Source organism: Lithobates pipiens, unplaced genomic scaffold (genome assembly GCF_037356315.1).
Source record: "Lithobates pipiens isolate NorthernLeopardFrog02 unplaced genomic scaffold, aLitPip1_a1.2 Scaffold_19, whole genome shotgun sequence".
Classification (NCBI taxonomy): domain Eukaryota; kingdom Metazoa; phylum Chordata; class Amphibia; order Anura; family Ranidae; genus Lithobates; species Lithobates pipiens.
Genome location: NW_027507764.1, coordinates 116,206,908 through 116,224,881, shown reverse-complemented (window position 1 = coordinate 116,224,881; position 17,974 = coordinate 116,206,908). Strand labels below are relative to the sequence as shown.

Below are 17,974 nucleotides of genomic sequence, written 5' to 3'. Positions count from 1 at the left end.
TATGTAATTTTCTAGCAAAAAATAAAAATAAAAATAAAAAAAATGCTGATTTTTATATGTAGGAGAGAAATGTCAGAATTGGCCTGGGTGGTAAGTGGTTAATAAAACACAAAAAACACTGGAACTCCGCTTTAAGAAAACATCAATACAACTGATAGAAAAGGGTTCCCAAATATCTAATTACAAATTCTCAATTTTATCCTTAACATTAACATACACGTGGAGCCAACACGGGCTAGGCGAACGATGCTGAATGTCTTACTCTATGGTAGGAAAGCCATTCGGTTGAACTGGAAAAAGGACAGGGCACCGAGTATTTCCTTTTGGAAGGGATTGGTTAGTTCGATGTTACCTTACAAGGCCACATATGAGGCCAGAGGTTGTATGAGGAAGTTTGACAAAGTATGGCACTCATGGTTTAATTCCAGTTCCACCGTGGGTTACATCAAAGCAGCTGAACATGGACACATTGGGTACCAGGACTGCCTTCTCAGGGAAAGCCGCACACTCTAGGAACTTTTACAAAATTGACACAAAAAAATTTTTTTTTTACATACACAGCAAGGACACACTACATTGTACAACAGGCAAAGTGCAGAATATCAGGATTTTATTGTAAGATAAAATTTCAATCGTAATAATAATACCATTAAAGCCAGCCAGCAGCTAGCAATTCCCTAAAAGCTAGCCAAAACAAGTGTGATCAACTTTGAAAAATTGATCTTTACATCCAAAATGGTACATATATGGGATAAATATAAAAAAAAAAAAAAAAAAAATAATTAAATAAAACTTTTTATTTATAAAAACTAGCTGCCTGTGGCAATGCACACTAGAACATGGTCTCCGGCAATCGTAGGGACTGTGGTGGAGCGTACGCAGTTCTAAACAGTTTCAGCACCCATTATAAGTTGAATAGAAACAAAGGGGTCCCGAGTGTTTAATGCAGGGTAGAAAACACCAGAGACTTCATATGTGAGTTATCACAACGCACAGCAACACACATTACATGTGCAGTAATGTACATTGTACAACGAACATGTACAGTAATGTACACTGTAATTACAGTGCGGTACAAGTTTTTTGGAATAGCACGTCAGCAAACAAGGGCAACGTATATATGTGCTACAAAAGCACTATTGTGTTTTGCAACAAAAGTTTCTAACGTTCAATATTTTGGACTTGCATTGGAAGCCCATTGATTTCAATGGGCTCCCTTAAAACAGCCTGCACATGTGTATTAAAAGCATTGTACAAAGGTAAATGGGTCCTAAAGGTGGGTGGGCGAGGCAAACTAAACCCACCAAGGATTTTGCCCTAAGGTGGGCTGATGGCAGCCATCCAGTTCTCCTTCATTCTGTAAATCAGGCAGAATGTCAGGTGAGCTCAAAATGCAGATGCTGCCTTTAGGACAAGTCACATGGTGGAACTTTAGTTACTCTGTGGAGGTTGTAAATTTCAGTATTCCTAAAAACATTGGAGCAAGATCTTTTTTGCATTTACCAAAAAAAATAAAAAATAAAAAAACACACACATTATTCATAGAAATAAACCCAACTGCACACTCCTAATTACAGCTGCTAATACACAAGTGAAATAGCAGAATAATGAACAAACCTCCCGATCATTTTCTATTTGAGGCAGAAAAATCCAGAGACAGTCAGTAGGATGCAATAAAGTGTAGAGTGCAGACGGCATAGAAGACATAAAACCTGAACTCATCACTAAAAAATCTTCACTAGAAAAATGCAGATGAACTTTCCAATCTGAAAACAACTGGACATGAAGCGTTACCTGCATTCTAGCAATCCGCTGCCAGCTTGTTCAAATGAGACTTATTTACTAAAGTATGACATGATTAACCCCGTCTGTTGACATATACATTGAGGGCCTACAAAAAATTTTTGTGTTTAACTTATAAATCAAATGCATATTATCTGGGGTACAACTGCTACATTTAACACCATCCAACTGTACTATTGAGGCTCCATGCACACTACTGTTTTTTTAAGGTTTTTTTAAGGTCCTAAGCTTTATTAGCATTTTGTTTCTGCTCTTTGAATAGGCATGATCAAAGTCCGGCCTGTGGGCCTATCACGGCCCACGATCAAGTTTAATATGGTACCCCTGGTGATTTGGATACATAAATCTTTGGTGGCCCTATGGCCACCGAAGATACTATATACCATATTATCGGTGCTGCCTCGTAGGTGCTGCCTCCCTCCTCTGTCATATTTGGCATATTTTTGTCATGTACCAGCTCCCAATTCTGCTTTGATCACCCAGGTGATCTGAACAGGAGTTCTCTCCCCCTCCCTCCCCGCAGTATTCTGGAACCCGTCACAAGTCCCTGTGAAGACCGCGGGACCATTCACAAAGTGCAGCATGGCTCAAGTATGCGCAGCGGGCAGCCAGCGGTGAATCTCCAAGCAACAGAGCCCGCTGCCCACAGTAAAGCTGCCGATGCCAGGAACCCGAAGGTTAGTGAAGAACTAGCCCAGGTGAGGGCAGTGCTGGAACCTGGGCAGGTAAGTGAAGAAAATGTCATAAGCACACCAAAGATTCTCCGAAAGGGTCCAAAGCTTTATTCCGTGGTCACATGATAAATACACAACTGCTGTGTATTTATCATGTGACCACGGAATAAAGCTTTAGACCCTTTTGAGGAATCCTTGGTGTGCTGATGACATTTTTCTTCACTTTGAACATCCGTGGTTTTAGAACTCTTATTTAACCCACATCATAGCTATGAGATATTAAATCTTAATTATAATAAACGGGTAACAAGCCTATGGTCATTACATCACCCAGTATCACTGAATAGCCGGTTTCTTGAATGTGTGCATGGGAAACATTGTGTTTGGACTGGGCAGGTAAGTGAACTTTTATGAAAAATCAGCAGGAAGGATTTGTAGCTGACATTTTTTTCTCAGAGGGATCACTTTAAGTGTACAGACTTACAAATAAATTCAATTTAACAACAACGTGTTTGTAACCTGGGAACCGCCTGTATGTAAATGTCAGTCACCGTTAGGACACACAGAAACCAATTATTTTCTGTGTCCTATTTACACTGCACAACAGCCTGGAGCTGTGCTGCACGGAGCTGTGATTAAACACAGACATGCAGTGGTTTTATTGCAGTGCACAGGATGGGATTGCACGTCACAGCAATGTAAAAATTCGCTGTACAGGGACATTAATACAGTATCACTTTGGACACTTCAAATCATTGGGTGAAAAAAAAAAGTAAGTGATGAACTGAAATTTGTCCAGCCACCCCGTTACTGCGGGCTCAGTGTGGATGGAATGGACTATGCTGCTGTGGCCTCAGTGTGGATGGAATGGACTATGCTGCTGTGGCCTCAGTGTGGATGGAATGGACTACAGTGCTGTGGGCTCAGTGTGGATGGAATGGACTACAGTGCTGTGGGCTCAGTGTGGATGGAATGGACTACAGTGCTGTGGGCTCAGTGTGGATGGAATGGACTATGCTGCTGTGGCCTCAGTGTGGATGGAATGGACTATGCTGCTGTGGCCTCAGTGTGGATGGAATGGACTATGCTGCTGTGGCCTCAGTGTGGATGGAATGGACTATGCTGCTGTGGCCTCAGTGTGGATGGAATGGACTATGCTGCTGTAGCCTCAGTGTGGATGGAATGGACTATGCTGCTGTGGCCTCAGTGTGGATGGAATGGACTATGCTGCTGTAGCCTCAGTGTGGATGGAATGGACTATGCTGCTGTGGCCTCAGTGTGGATGGAATGGACTATGCTGCTGTGGCCTCAGTGTGGATGGAATGGACTATGCTGCTGTGGCCTCAGTGTGGATGGAATGGACTATGCTGCTGTGGCCTCAGTGTGGATGGAATGGACTACAGTGCTGTGGGCTCAGTGTGGATGGAATGGACTACAGTGCTGTGGGCTCAGTGTGGATGGAATGGACTACAGTGCTGTGGGCTCAGTGTGGATGGAATGGACTATGCTGCTGTGGCCTCAGTGTGGATGGAATGGACTATGCTGCTGTGGCCTCAGTGTGGATGGAATGGACTATGCTGCTGTGGCCTCAGTGTGGATGGAATGGACTATGCTGCTGTGGCCTCAGTGTGGATGGAATGGACTATGCTGCTGTAGCCTCAGTGTGGATGGAATGGACTATGCTGCTGTAGCCTCAGTGTGGATGGAATGGACTATGCTGCTGTGGCCTCAGTGTGGATGGAATGGACTATGCTGCTGTAGCCTCAGTGTGGATGGAATGGACTATGCTGCTGTGGCCTCAGTGTGGATGGAATGGACTATGCTGCTGTGGCCTCAGTGTGGATGGAATGGACTACAGTGCTGTGGGCTCAGTGTGGATGGAATGGACTACAGTGCTGTGGGCTCAGTGTGGATGGAATGGACTACAGTGCTGTGGGCTCAGTGTGGATGGAATGGACTATGCTGCTGTGGCCTCAGTGTGGATGGAATGGACTATGCTGCTGTGGCCTCAGTGTGGATGGAATGGACTATGCTGCTGTGGCCTCAGTGTGGATGGAATGGACTATGCTGCTGTGGCCTCAGTGTGGATGGAATGGACTACAGTGCTGTGGGCTCAGTGTGGATGGAATGGACTACAGTGCTGTGGGCTCAGTGTGGATGGAATGGACTATGCTGCTGTGGCCTCAGTGTGGATGGAATGGACTATGCTGCTGTGGCCTCAGTGTGGATGGAATGGACTATGCTGCTGTGGCCTCAGTGTGGATGGAATGGACTATGCTGTTGTGGCCTCAGTGTGGATGGAATGGACTATGCTGCTGTGGCCTCAGTGTGGATGGAATGGACTATGCTGCTGTAGCCTCAGTGTGGATGGAATGGACTATGCTGCTGTGGCCTCAGTGTGGATGGAATGGACTATGCTGCTGTGGCCTCAGTGTGGATGGAATGGACTATGCTGCTGTGGCCTCAGTGTGGATGGAATGGACTATGCTGCTGTGGCCTCAGTGTGGATGGAATGGACTATGCTGCTGTGGCCTCAGTGTGGATGGAATGGACTATGCTGCTGTGGCCTCAGTGTGGATGGAATGGACTATGCTGCTGTGGCCTCAGTGTGGATGGAATGGACTATGCTGCTGTAGCCTCAGTGTGGATAGAATGGACTATGCTGCTGTGGCCTCAGTGTGGATGGAATGGACTATGCTGCTGTGGCCTCAGTGTGGATGGAATGGACTATAATGCTGTGGCCTCAGCGTGGATGGAATGGACTATACTGTGGCCTCAGTGTGGATGGAATGGACTATACTGTGGCCTCAGTGTGGATGGAATGGACTATACTGTTGTGGCCTCAGTGTGGATGGAATGGACTATACTGTTGTGGCCTCAGTGTGGATGGAATGGACTATACTGTTGTGGCCTCAGTGTGGATGGAATGGACTATGCTGTGGGCTCAGTGTGGATGGAATGGACTATGCTGTGGGCTCAGTGTGGATGGAATGGACTATGCTGTGGGCTCAGTGTGGATGGAATGGACTATGCTGTGGGCTCAGTGTGGATGGAATGGACTATGCTGTGGGCTCAGTGTGGATGGAATGGACTATGCTGTGGGCTCAGTGTGGATGGAATGGACTATGATGTGGGCTCAGTGTGATCAGCCATATCAGTACACTTTGCTTATCTGCTGAATATATGAATTGCCTTTCTAGGTGTCTGAGAAGAGGACCTGTTGATTGCTGTGTGTTGATCCCATCCTGTGCTCCCTGTCATCTCCCCTCCTCCTCCTATTATATGGGGGGGGGGGGGTCTGTAGTGATGACATTTCCTTCCCCGGGGTGTCTGCTCCTCTCTCTAGCTATATATATGGGGAGTGTTGTCATCCTATCAGAGGACGAGCACTGACCGGGAACAGCGCCCCCCATCCAGGGACCGGTGCTGTGCAGTGGACTGTTGGGGGATTACACACACTGTAACTTTCTGGCTGGACCCAGAGAGGGGGAGGGGAGATCCCCGTACTACAAGTCCCGGAGCCATCAGTGAGCAGAGAAGTGATGATCGGGGCCGGGAGGTGAGGGGTTAAGGAGCGGGACGGCGCCGTGTGTACGGGGATGGGAGGGAGGGAGCTAACCCCGGTGACATCACTCCTCTCCCTCTTGCTGTCAGTGTCAGCTGGGCGCGGAGTGACACACTTCATGGACGTGGCAGCGCTCACCTGTGTGCCAGGCTCTGGTCACATGACCTCCGCTCCGGCTCCACCACCATCCACTTCCGCCGATCCTCCGGGCCCTGGGACACTTCTAACGCTCCGCCACCGCCGTCCCCCGCACTCTCCTCCGCCGCCGCCAACTCGCAGACCCAGCAGATCCCTCCGAGCAACAGGACCGCAGCCCCACCCCCAGCAAAGGGAAGTAGATCCGGCAAGAGCTACTTCCAAATCCTGGACTGGATCGCTCTGCTCACGGAGAACTCACACAAAACCCCCCATAGGGGACTCCGACCCGATCCCCGCTACACACAAAGACCGGGGGGGAGGGGACCAGACTACACACTCTACATCATCACCTGCCTGGGACTTCTCTTTGTTATTAAACATGAACTACATACAGTGACTGAAGACACCACATCCCCCATACACATCTATGGGGAGAGAAGAGATCCACCACACAGATCTATGGGGGGGGGGGGAGAGATCCACCACACAGATCTATGGAGGGGGGGAGATCCACCACACAGATCTATGGAGGGGGGGAGATCCACCACACAGATCTATGGGGGGAGGGGGGAGATCCACCACACAGATCTATGGGGGGAGGAGGAGGGGTTGGATCCACCATACAAATCTATGGGGGGATCCATTATACAGATCTATGAGGGGGGGGGGAGCCACCATACGGATCTATTGGGAAGGTCCACCATACAATACATACACACTCTATATATCTATATCTATATATGATCAGTCTCTGATGGGAGGGGAGTACAAACAGCAGGTAGGCTGGGGGAGAGAACAGAGTGAGCAGATCTCATCAGCCTGGGGGCACAGAAACCAGAATGTTCCTATCACTGAGATAGATGGGTGGGGGGGATAGGAAAACATTGACAGGTAAAGCTTTGTACCCATTTCATGTGAGCTGTGTGCCCACAGATCATTCATAGAGCTACTGAATACAATAATATCCATTACAGGAAGAATACATACAATGTATCCATGTTATGGAGTGACTGACTGGGGTAAAATACTCCAGTCTATGGGTGATGATCATACAAGGCATGGCGGCTTATGCCCATGAATATCAGGCTACCTAACCTGGTAATACTTGTATGTGATCATCAGAAGTACTTGCACTGAAGGTTACAAAGAAGGCTCTACAATTTTGACCCAACAAGCAACTAAGCAACCGCAGTCTGCATTGGTTAACAATGTTTGCATAAAGAAAGGTTTGTTCAACTTTTACGCTTTTAGCAGTATTGAAAAAAAAAAAAAGTTAAGAAAGAAAAAGAAAGTACAGCATATATCAGTGCACTAGTCTTGATTTAATAAAGGCAAATAGACTGTTCACTTTGCAAGGGAATTTACCCAAGAGCTTGGCGAATGCGACAAAATTTCACTTTGCACAGACCCCAATCAAGTTCCAGGGGGGGGGAAAAAATGTGTGCTTGCACGTTTGGATTATGGGAGTCAGAAAAGTTTCAACTCATTCATGGAGCCAAGGGGAAATTTCCCTTGCAAAATGAAGTCAAGTTGCCCTTCGTAAATCAACCCCATCCCCTTTAACATCAGTGCTTCTAAAAACACTATGCCAAAAGGAACAGTTCAAGACATTCACAAAAATAGATGGCAAGACTTTTGAAGCACAGCGCATTCTCAATTTTATCTATAAAATAATCGCTTTTACTGACACAATTCTTACATTAAAACCAGACAATTAAAAATCACAACAATGATAGTGAAATTACCCCAAATATCTTGCTCCATCAACTGCTGTAATTAACCCAATGCTTATACTGGGTAACCCCAGAGTTTGTTTTTATGAATTCTCTTATGGAGGTGATGAGACTTTAAAGGGGTTGTAAAGGTAAATGTTTTTTCACCTTAATGCATTTCTATTTGACAGTGCTGGCCCCCCCAGCCCCCAGTTTTACTTACCTCACCCCTCGAAAGTCCCGCGCTCGTCCCCCGATGTCCTTTCCACCGTTCAGCCTGGCCGCTGATTAGCTGGAGTGGATGGATGGAAAGCAGCGCAGCCATTGGCTCACGCTGCTGTCAATCACATCCACTGACGCGGAGCGCCGGGGCCGTGTGATACAGCGAGCGGCTATAGCCGCAGGCTGTATCACGGGAGCGCGCCCAAAGATGATTCTCACCATGCGAGGGAGCTCGCATGAACGTGAGAAGCACCTGCAAGAGGAAGCTACAATAGCCGCCGAGGGACCCCAGAAGAGCAGGTTCGGGGCCACTCTGTGCAAAACGAGCTGCACAGTGGAGGTAAGTATAACAGGTTTGTTATTTAAAAAAAAAAAAAAAAAAAAAAAAATTCGCTTTACAATCCCTTTAAAGCTCAATATGTTTTCTGGACTGTAACGTTCTGCTTCATCAGAGGCAAACATGGTCACAACAGTACATTTACATAATAAACATAGGCCGTGTGATATTATGAAGCATCTCTCACCTATCCAAAAAGAGGAAAAACCAATGGGCCCAACAACAGTGACCCAGATGGGGACTATGGGGAAAGGATACCTACCCCCCCAGAGAAAACAAGAACATCTCCAAGAACACTGAGTACATTTAGCATGGTGCCCTGGGGGATTTCCTGCCAGACAAGGACCATGGCATCACTGAGCTAATGAACAGACTGGAGGTGTCACCTGGTAGCGTCAGATGGACTAAAACATAATGTCCCAGAGGTGTTCCATTGGATTTAGGTCAAGCGAGCATGGGGGCCATTCAATAGTATCACTTCCTTCATCCTCCAGGAACTGGCTGCATACTATCACCACATGAGGTAGGGCATTGTCATGCACCAGGAGGAACCCAGGACCCTTTGCACCAGCATAGGGTCTGACAATGGGTCCAAGGATTTCATTACCATACCCAATGGCAGTCAGGGTGCCATTGTCTAGCCTATAGAAGTCTGTGCATCCCTCCATGGATAGGTCTCCCCAGACCTTCATTGACCCACCACCCAACCGTTCATTCTGAGCGATGTTACAGACAGCAGAACATTCTCCATGGCTTCTCCAGACCCTTTCACATCTGCCACATACTGGGTGATCCTGCTCTCATCTGTGGAAAGCACAGGGCACCATTGTCAACCTGCCAATTCTGGTGTTCAATGGCACATGCCACATAGAGGTTCAAAGTGCCGGGCAGTGAGCACAGGGGCTCACTAGAGGACATGGGGCCCTCAGGCCACCCTCATGAAGTCTGTTTGATTGGTCAGAGACAGTCACACCAGTGGCCTATTGGAGGTCATTTTGTAGGGCTCTGGCAGTGCTCATCCTGTTCCTCCTTGTACAAAGGAGCAGATACCAGTCCTGCTGATGGGTTAAGGACCTTCTAGGGCCCTGTCCAGCTCTCCTAGAGTAGCTGCCTGTCTCCTGGAATCTCCTCGATGCTCTTGAGATTGTGCTGGGAGACGCAGCAAACCTTCTAGCAATGGTACGTATTGATGTGCCATCCTGGAGGCGCTGGACTGCCTGTGTAACCTCTATAGGGTCCAGGTATAGCCTCATGCTACCAGTTGTGACACGGACCATAGCTAAATGCAAAACTAGGGAAAAACAGTCAGAAAAGATTAGTATTTTCGGGGTGTCTTTGAATTCAAACCTCAAAAAATGGGGCATCCTAACACATTACCCAGTCCATACCAGTATAGATGGCAAGCATATTTTTCCCCACTGAGATCTGATGTGTTTCAAAGTGTTCCTTTAATTTTTTTTAATATATCCCCACTTGATCTAGCAATAATACATTAGAGAAGATCAGCCCGACCAAAAAAAAATAAATAAATAAATAAAAAAGGGGTCAGATTAACATGCTACAATCTTAAATCACTTATGGCCCGCACACACGATCAGAAAATCGTACAAAAAAATTGCTTTTGAAGCGATCATACAATAATTGATAGTTCATGCAGACATTTCATCTGAAATTTTCCAAAAGGGACAAATTAAAAAAAAAAAATGTATTCAAGAATGCAATACAATGCCTCCGACTACACATTTAACAACAAGGGAGAGGGGGACCCCTTCTAAATGCCAAACAGGAAAAGACATCCTCATGTACATCAATCTTATCACTGGTGTTCTTGGGGGGCAAATACAAGGTTATTCAACTCTCCGGCATCCAACTAAAGCTGACAAATCAGTTTTGGGTGAATGGACCCTAAAAGGCACAGGAATTGGTGTGAACCGGGGGTAGCCCAGAAGAGGGAGTAGCTGACAGTATTATACATGGCAATAGCATTCATGAAGACAGTAACAGCAGCAATCGGAATGTAGGGCTTATGGATAGCACGGATTTGGTGATTTTTAAAACTTTTATTATATAGGCGCAGTTCTGTTTTAAATTGAAGCCTCAAAATAAAAAATAAGCTTCCTTTACGTTCGCTAAGGCAAATTCATCCTCCATTTGTGTCTCACACACTCTCCCTTCTCAGGCACTACAGCACAGGCTGTCAGTCCAGAAAGCAGTGAGCAGGGCCAGGCTTTGCTTGATGCCAAGTGACAACGTACAGGCTTGTGAGTCATAAGAAACAACGCCAATACCCCCTCACCCACCGCAACATCTTCTCATCCCACAGTAGTTCAAGCTGACACAGCCTTCAAGATAGCGGAATCAGTATCACTGTAACACCATCACAAAAAGCTGCATTAAATGGACTTCACTGGCATTATCTACAGGTATGTGTGGGATTTTGCAAGGGGGGCAAAGGGCTGGTTTCCTCTTGAAAATGGGGAGGAACAGGGGGGCATTAAAAACCATGTTGAGTTGCAGTTTAATCGTCTTTTTGGAGTAGCTGCATTGTGGATACATTGTGGACACAGTAGGTCGCCTCCTTAGCATGGGTGCAATTCAGAGATCGCATTTTCTTATTGAATGCAAAGTGTTCTCTGATTTTATGGGGTGGAGAAAAAGGGTGCAAAGTCACAATCTCTACCGCACCAAAAAAAGAAAATGCTTTGCATGCAATCAGAAAATCCAAAGCAATTTCTGAATGGCGCCTGTGTAGAGGGGCAATTCTGTGTTCACCAAGGAGCAGAGCAGCTACTTGGAATGGGAATCCAGAAGCTAGTGGTGATCACTGGGGATAGCGGTGCCTACTACAATGATTCCAGCTTTCAGAGGGATCAGCCAGGTTTAGTATATGTATAGAGAAGCACTGCTGTATGCAAACAACCAAACCTCTATGGTTTGAATTGCAGTCTTTTCTTGTCCAGTTAGAAAATTATATTGAGAACTGGTTATGTAATAAAGGGGAAAAAAAACTGTACTGTAACTGATTAGAAAGGGTGAGCTGGAGTTTGGCTTCAATTTGTTAGTGTATTAGATCTAAATCTGACATATAACACTCTCCTCCCCCCCAGACTGACTGCTGCTGTGCTCCTTCATCCAGAGTGTAGGAACTCTAAGAAGGCATATTACAGGCCAGATCACTAGGTGAAAATTGAAGGAAGAAAAAAAAAAAAAAAAACATAACAGTAAAGTAATGCAGCCACATCTAAGGATTGGTAAACTGCAATATTACATTTTTGGTTTTGGGATTAATATTGCTTTGAAAAGCGTCATCTGCAAATATTAATGTGGTACAAGTTGACTGATTTTTGAAACGAAAAGCTTCTGCATAACTTTCCCAAAAAAGTGAAAGTCATCTCAGAAGGGTTTATGCTTTCAGGAGTAACACCTGTCTGAATGCAGGGTTCTATAATTTAAAGAGGATATAATTAGCCTTAAATTCCCTTCAAGAAGTAAACTTTCAGTCAGCATGCACGCTGGACTCCGGTGACCCCTGGAAAGTATACATCATTTGATTAGCAGACAATGTGATCTCCCGTAAAACAATGCAGTGCCTTTCACTTTCGGATACAGTAGAAGATCGTCATTGTGAAGGAGGAGGGGCAGAGCCACCACCTTTCATATGAAATTAAAGTGACTGCAGCACCCAGCAGGGTATGCAAAATAACACAAGAACCAACATTCCTCCTATAATCTTTTATTAACAGCTCCACACTTGCCCATTTACTCTTCGGGTTAAGCTGCTTAAATATAGCACTTGGTGAAGAAAATTGTGAAGCTCTCTAAGCTTACTTGTAGCACAAGTGAACATCAGAGTTGCTGTACAGCTTCAGAGGCTTCACAGGAATGCACAATTCCACAGAATGCGTTATGCAATAAACTGGTTGGTTGCAAAAACTTGTCACTCTCCTCAATGTTTTATATATATATATATATATATATATATATATATATATATATATATATATATATATATATATAAAACACACACAAATCCATGTTCTATGCTTCTGATCATGGCACTTCTATAGAGAGGGATAGCCAGAAAACAGTAGCTGCAGAGAGATACTTGGAATCAATTAAGAAAATGAGCCCATACAATCATCCCATCTGTGAATCTGATCACTTCAGTAAAACATGCTGAACATAGTGGGTGCCGGGCTAAAACTAAAATCCTTGAATCTATAGACACCCACGAGCTAACACTAACCTATCTAGCCTTGTAAAGAAAAAAAAATAAATAAATAAATAAAAAAAAAACTTTTCTGAAACCAAACCGACCTGATCTCCAGCAGGGGGAGCTCTGCAGCGGACACAGCTGACAAAGGCTATGAAATGAATGGGAAAGGATGTCACCCTTAGACTTACTATGGGGCTTCCGTTGTCAGACCCGTCCTCTGCACCCGCCATCCACAGCGAAGCCACGGCTGACAGCTCAGCGTGGGATTAGGGCGGATAAGCTTCAAAAAAAAAAAAAGGTATGTATACTGATTTGATTTTTTTATTATGGGGCTAGATAGGTTTGCGTTAGATCGTGGGTGTCTATAGATGCAGAGATTTTAGTTTTAGCATGGACTTCCACTTTAAACACTTAAAAACTAAACATTTTCCTGACACTTGTTGCTTACAAGAAAAAAAAAAAAGAAAAAAAAAAAAAAACAGTATTTTTTGCTAGAAAATTACTTAAAGCCCCAAATAAATGTATGTATATATATATATATATATAATTTAATTTATTATCTCAGAGATACTAGGGAATAAAATGGCGGTTGTTGCAATATTTTTGTCACACTGTATTTGCACAGCGGTCTTTCAAATGCAATTTTTTTGGGAAAAACTTTAATTTAATAAAAAAAAAAAAAACAGTAAAGTAAGCCCAGTTTCTTTGTATAATCTGAAAGATGATGTCACGCTGAGAATCGTGATCTTTATTATAAGCAAAAATATTTTTTTTTTTAAATCATGATTTTCATTTTTTCCCAGAACCGTGTAGCTCTAGCTAGCACCAGATTGCTTGCCACACTATCACAGTCCCACTATAATGCTGGCCATACACTATACGAAAATTCTTTCCATCCCATTTTCAAAAAATTAACATTCGGCCATGAGCGCAAACTATAGTGCCATCATGTAATGACCGATAAATTGTTCAATGGACATAAATTCATCAATTATTTTTCTTTTGCATATACATGTGCAAACAGTTTGGACGGGAAACGCATTAACCTTTCAATCTATCGCTCGTTCAGCAGAAACTTGTCCTTTGTTTATTTTTGGCTCAAATCTAGTATAGTGTCATAGCTGCGTAAAGCCCAATATCTATACCATAGATTGTAGATGCTAAGCTTTCATAACAAGGTGGCTCTATTACGCAAAATCACACCTGTGATAGCCACTGGGGGCACGCACTGCCGGAGCCATAATGCACGCCGATTGGCCACAGGGGGAGCCAATCAGCGGGCCCGGCGGACTCTATGTCCGCCAGTCCCCCGAAATTGCTCCCCACAGAGACAGAACAGTGGCCTGCCAATGTAAACAAGCACACCACGGTGCTGTCAGGCATGGACAGGCTGATCTAGTGTTTCTGCTAATCAGGAACAGGGATCAGAGTGTCCATGCAGTGAGCCCCCCCCCCCACCATAGTTAGAAATACACTGAGGGAACAGTTAACCCCTTTCCTACCAGTGTCATTTATACAGTGTCAATGCATATTTTTATTCACTGGTCCGCAAAAAAGTCTCATAAGTGTCAGCTAGGTGTCTGATCTGTCCGTCGCAATGTTGCTGTCCCGCTAAAAATCACTGATTACTGCCATTACAAGTAAAAAAAAAAAATGCCATAACTATATCCCCCATTTTGTAGTCGCTATAACCTTTGCGCAACCAAAAATATGTAGCTGAATACATATTGACCTAAATTGAGGAAGAAATTAGTTTAGTTTTTTTTTAAATATACATTTTGGATAAGTTTTATAGCAGAAAGTAAATATTGTTTTTTCAAAATTTTAGTTTTTGTTTATAGCCCAAAAAATAAAAAAAATGCAGGTGGTGATCAAATACCACCAAAGAAAATCTCTATTTGTGATAAAAAAAAACAACACATCAATTTTATTTGGGTAAAGCGCTGCACGCAATTGTCAGTTAAAACAACGCTGTGCCATATCAAAAAAATGACCTGGTCATTAAGGTTTTTTTTTTTTTTGTTTTTTTTTTTTTTTTGGGGGGTTTTTTTTTTTAACCAAAGACATACAACAGAATACATTTTGGCTTAAATATATAAAGAAATTAGATATTTTTTTGGAAGTTTTATAAACGAAAGTTTTTTCCTTCAAAATTTTCAGTCTTTTTTCCATTTATTTCACAAAAAAAAATGGTGATCAAATACCACCAAAAGAAAGCTTTATTTGGGTTAAGAAAAAATTTATATATAAAATTTAATTTGAGTAGTGTTGCATGACTGCACAATTACCAGATTATGTAGCGCAGTGCTGAATAGAAAAAAATGCCCTGTTCATGAAGGGTTAAAATCTTCTGGAGCTTAAGTGGTTAAATTTATTTTTATATTTTATAGAGGAAAAAAAAAAAAAAAGATTTAAACAAACATGTTATAATTACCTGCTCTGTGCAGTGATTTTGCACAGGGCAGCCCAGATCCCTCCTGCCAAGTTCCCCCCAACAGCAAGCAGCTTGCCAGGGGGGCACCCGAGCCAAGCAGCAGCGTCGCATAGCCATTCAGACACAGAACTATGGTTTGGCCCCACCCTTGGCTCTCCTCATTGAAGACAAGTATTAGGGGGGCTGCTGCACACAGAAGTTTTTTTTTATCTTCATGCATAGAATGCATTAACATAAAAGAACTTCTGCTTTTACAACCCCTTTAAAGGCACAAAATGTACAGTTGTCACCCACGCCCCTCCTTTGAAAACTCATACCCCCTCTGTCCTCCCTTGGCCCTTTGCCTGTCACCCTGTTCCTTCTTCCCTCGTCCTGTTCCCTGCCCTATTTATTTTTGTGTGCAGTTTGGTTTTATTTACCCCATTTTTGTGCACATGTCAACCCCCTTTACCCACCTCCGAGTCCTAAGGTTCAGGCACTATGCATTGACTCCTGACCCAGGTCAGTGGGTCACTGTTAATAGCTTACACTCTATGGCACATCTTTTTCTGTTTTCACATGAAATCCTGCTCATATCCCCTGCGTGAGAATTATGCATCTGTTCTCTCTTTATATTGCAATAAAAAATGATTGTACTGAAAATGTACAGATGTGCGTGTCGTCCACAACAACGCCATTTTCCCTTTCATTGTTGTCACAGCGGGATAATAAAAATTGAACTACAACCCTGATTCTAAAAAAAGTTGAGATGCTATGTAAAATCTACATAAAAACAGAATGCAATGATCTGCAAATCTCATAAACCCATATTTAATTCACAATAGAAAATATATCAAATGCACAGATTTCTCCAGATTCTCAGGATCTTTTGATATTATGTAGTGTAGAGGAAGATTCATTTAAAGTCTTTGCAATATTACATTGAGGAACATTATACGTAAATTGTTCAACATCTTTATTTCTGAGACACAATTCACTAAAATGCTCTCTTTCTATACCCACTCTTGTTACTGACTTGTTGCCGAATAACCTCAGTAGTTGAAAACTGTTCTTCCAGCTCTTCCCTGTTGGTACCACTTACTTTGCCAGTTTTTTGTTGCCCCGACTCAATTGTTTTTGAGATGTTGCTGTCAATTTCCATTTTAAGTTTTTTATGTAGATTTTACCCAGTGGGGCTTATTTACTAAAGCTGGAGAGTGCCAAATCAGGCATAGAAACCAATCCGTTTTCAGCCCGGTTCATACTGGTGCGACATACGCTCCAAATTTGGGAGCACATGTCACATGGCGCGTACAAATCAATGGTTCCCAATGAGAGTCAGCCTAACGGTCCGACTTCAGAAAAGGTTTCTGCACTACTTCGGTAGGACTTTGGTCTGTTTTTAGCCCATTCAATAATATCACTGAAGTTGGATCAAAGTCGGATCCTCATCCAAACCATACCACTTGTGACAACCGACATGGTGATTACAGCAGCAGGAAAAGGAATTTATGTCACATTGGGATTGTGTTGATTGGTCAAAGGACAAGACGGACTATATCAAATTCGGAGCAAAATCGTATCCTGTTCATTCAAGTCGAATGGAATTAGGACCGATGTTGGAGGACAAGTAGCATGACCGTCATACAACAGTCACGTCATACCAATGTGAACTCGGTCTGATTGCCAAAGCTTAATTGAACAAGCTGAGGATAGAAGTCGATTGGCTATTATACACGGCTACACCAGATTGAGTGCACCGATTTTAGTAAATCACCCCCACAGTCCCAACTTTTTTTGGAATTTGAGTTGTACAAACGGGAAGGATTTGCCCCCTTAATGACTAGGCCATTTTTTGTGATACTGCACTACGTCACTTTGACAATTGTCATGCAACGCTGTACCCAAAATTTATGTCCTTTTTCCCCCCCACAAATCGAGCTTTCTTTTGGTAGTAGTTGCTCATCTCTGTGGTTATTAAATAAAAACAAAAAACAATTTGTAAAAAATAAATATCCCCCCCAAAAAAATGTAAAAAAAAAAAAAAAAAAAATATATCAGTTTAGGTCAATATGTATTCTTCTACAAATTTTTGGTAAAAAAAAAAAAAAGAAGATCGCAATTCAACTCTCCTCACGATCTTAAAATAGCTTTTTCCAGATGTAACAAGTGCAGAGAGTTCTCTGCTCACTTCTGACAACTGACTAAAAATAAAAAACATTTCAGGCAGCATGCCAAGTTTTATCACAGCATTGCTTAGGCGGAAATAAACATTGTAACATGTAGTTCTTTTAGATCAAAGGAATGACCTTCTGTCTGTAAATGAGGTCAGTTTAAAGAGGAAGTAAACCCTGATGGATTTACTTCCTCTTTTTTTACCTGCAAAGGTAAAGCATAATGGACTACTATGCATCGCATAGTAGCTCATTATGTGTCACTTACCTGACACAGGAGCCAGCGAAGTCGCCGCTGATCCCTGTAGTCCGCCGCATCCATGTTGCTGGTGGCGTCTCGCAGCTCCGACGAATCACAGCGGCGAAGCCGCAATGACGTCACTCCCGCGCATGCGCACGGGAGTCGCGTCTCGCAGCTCCGCCGCTGCCACTCGGCGAAGCCGCGATGACGTCGCTCCCGCGCATGCGCACGGGAGTCGACAAATTAGGCAAATCCATTCATGGATTTGCCGCATTTAGTGCGCCTGCGCGCCGCTGTCTACGGCGCATGCGCCGTAGACAGCGGTGCCCATTTTCGGGCAAATATCTCCTAAACCATATAGGTTTAGGAGATATTGCTTGGACCTACAGGTAAGCCTTAATCTAGGCTTACCTATAGGTCCAAGTTGTTTGGAAGGGTTTACTTCCTCTTTAACCACTTAAAGACTAAATCTTTACTTG

At 43.7% G+C, this 17,974-nt stretch overlaps 1 protein-coding gene across 10 annotated transcripts in view; it reads right to left on the bottom strand.

Annotated features, from left to right (window-relative positions):
• The window catches only part of KMT2C (lysine methyltransferase 2C), a 407,832-nt gene that overhangs the window by 352,735 nt on the left and 37,123 nt on the right, over positions 1 to 17,974 (bottom strand). The window contains exon 1 of one of the 10 annotated variants that reach the window (XM_077491173.1): positions 6,181 to 6,335. The exons of the other annotated variants lie outside the window; for them this stretch is intronic. Within the exon in view, the coding sequence (XP_077347299.1) occupies positions 6,181 to 6,230 (50 nt within the window). The 5' untranslated portion in view covers positions 6,231 to 6,335. Of the gene's footprint in view, positions 1 to 6,180; positions 6,336 to 17,974 lie in introns of those variants that run through there. 10 annotated transcript variants of the gene reach the window in all.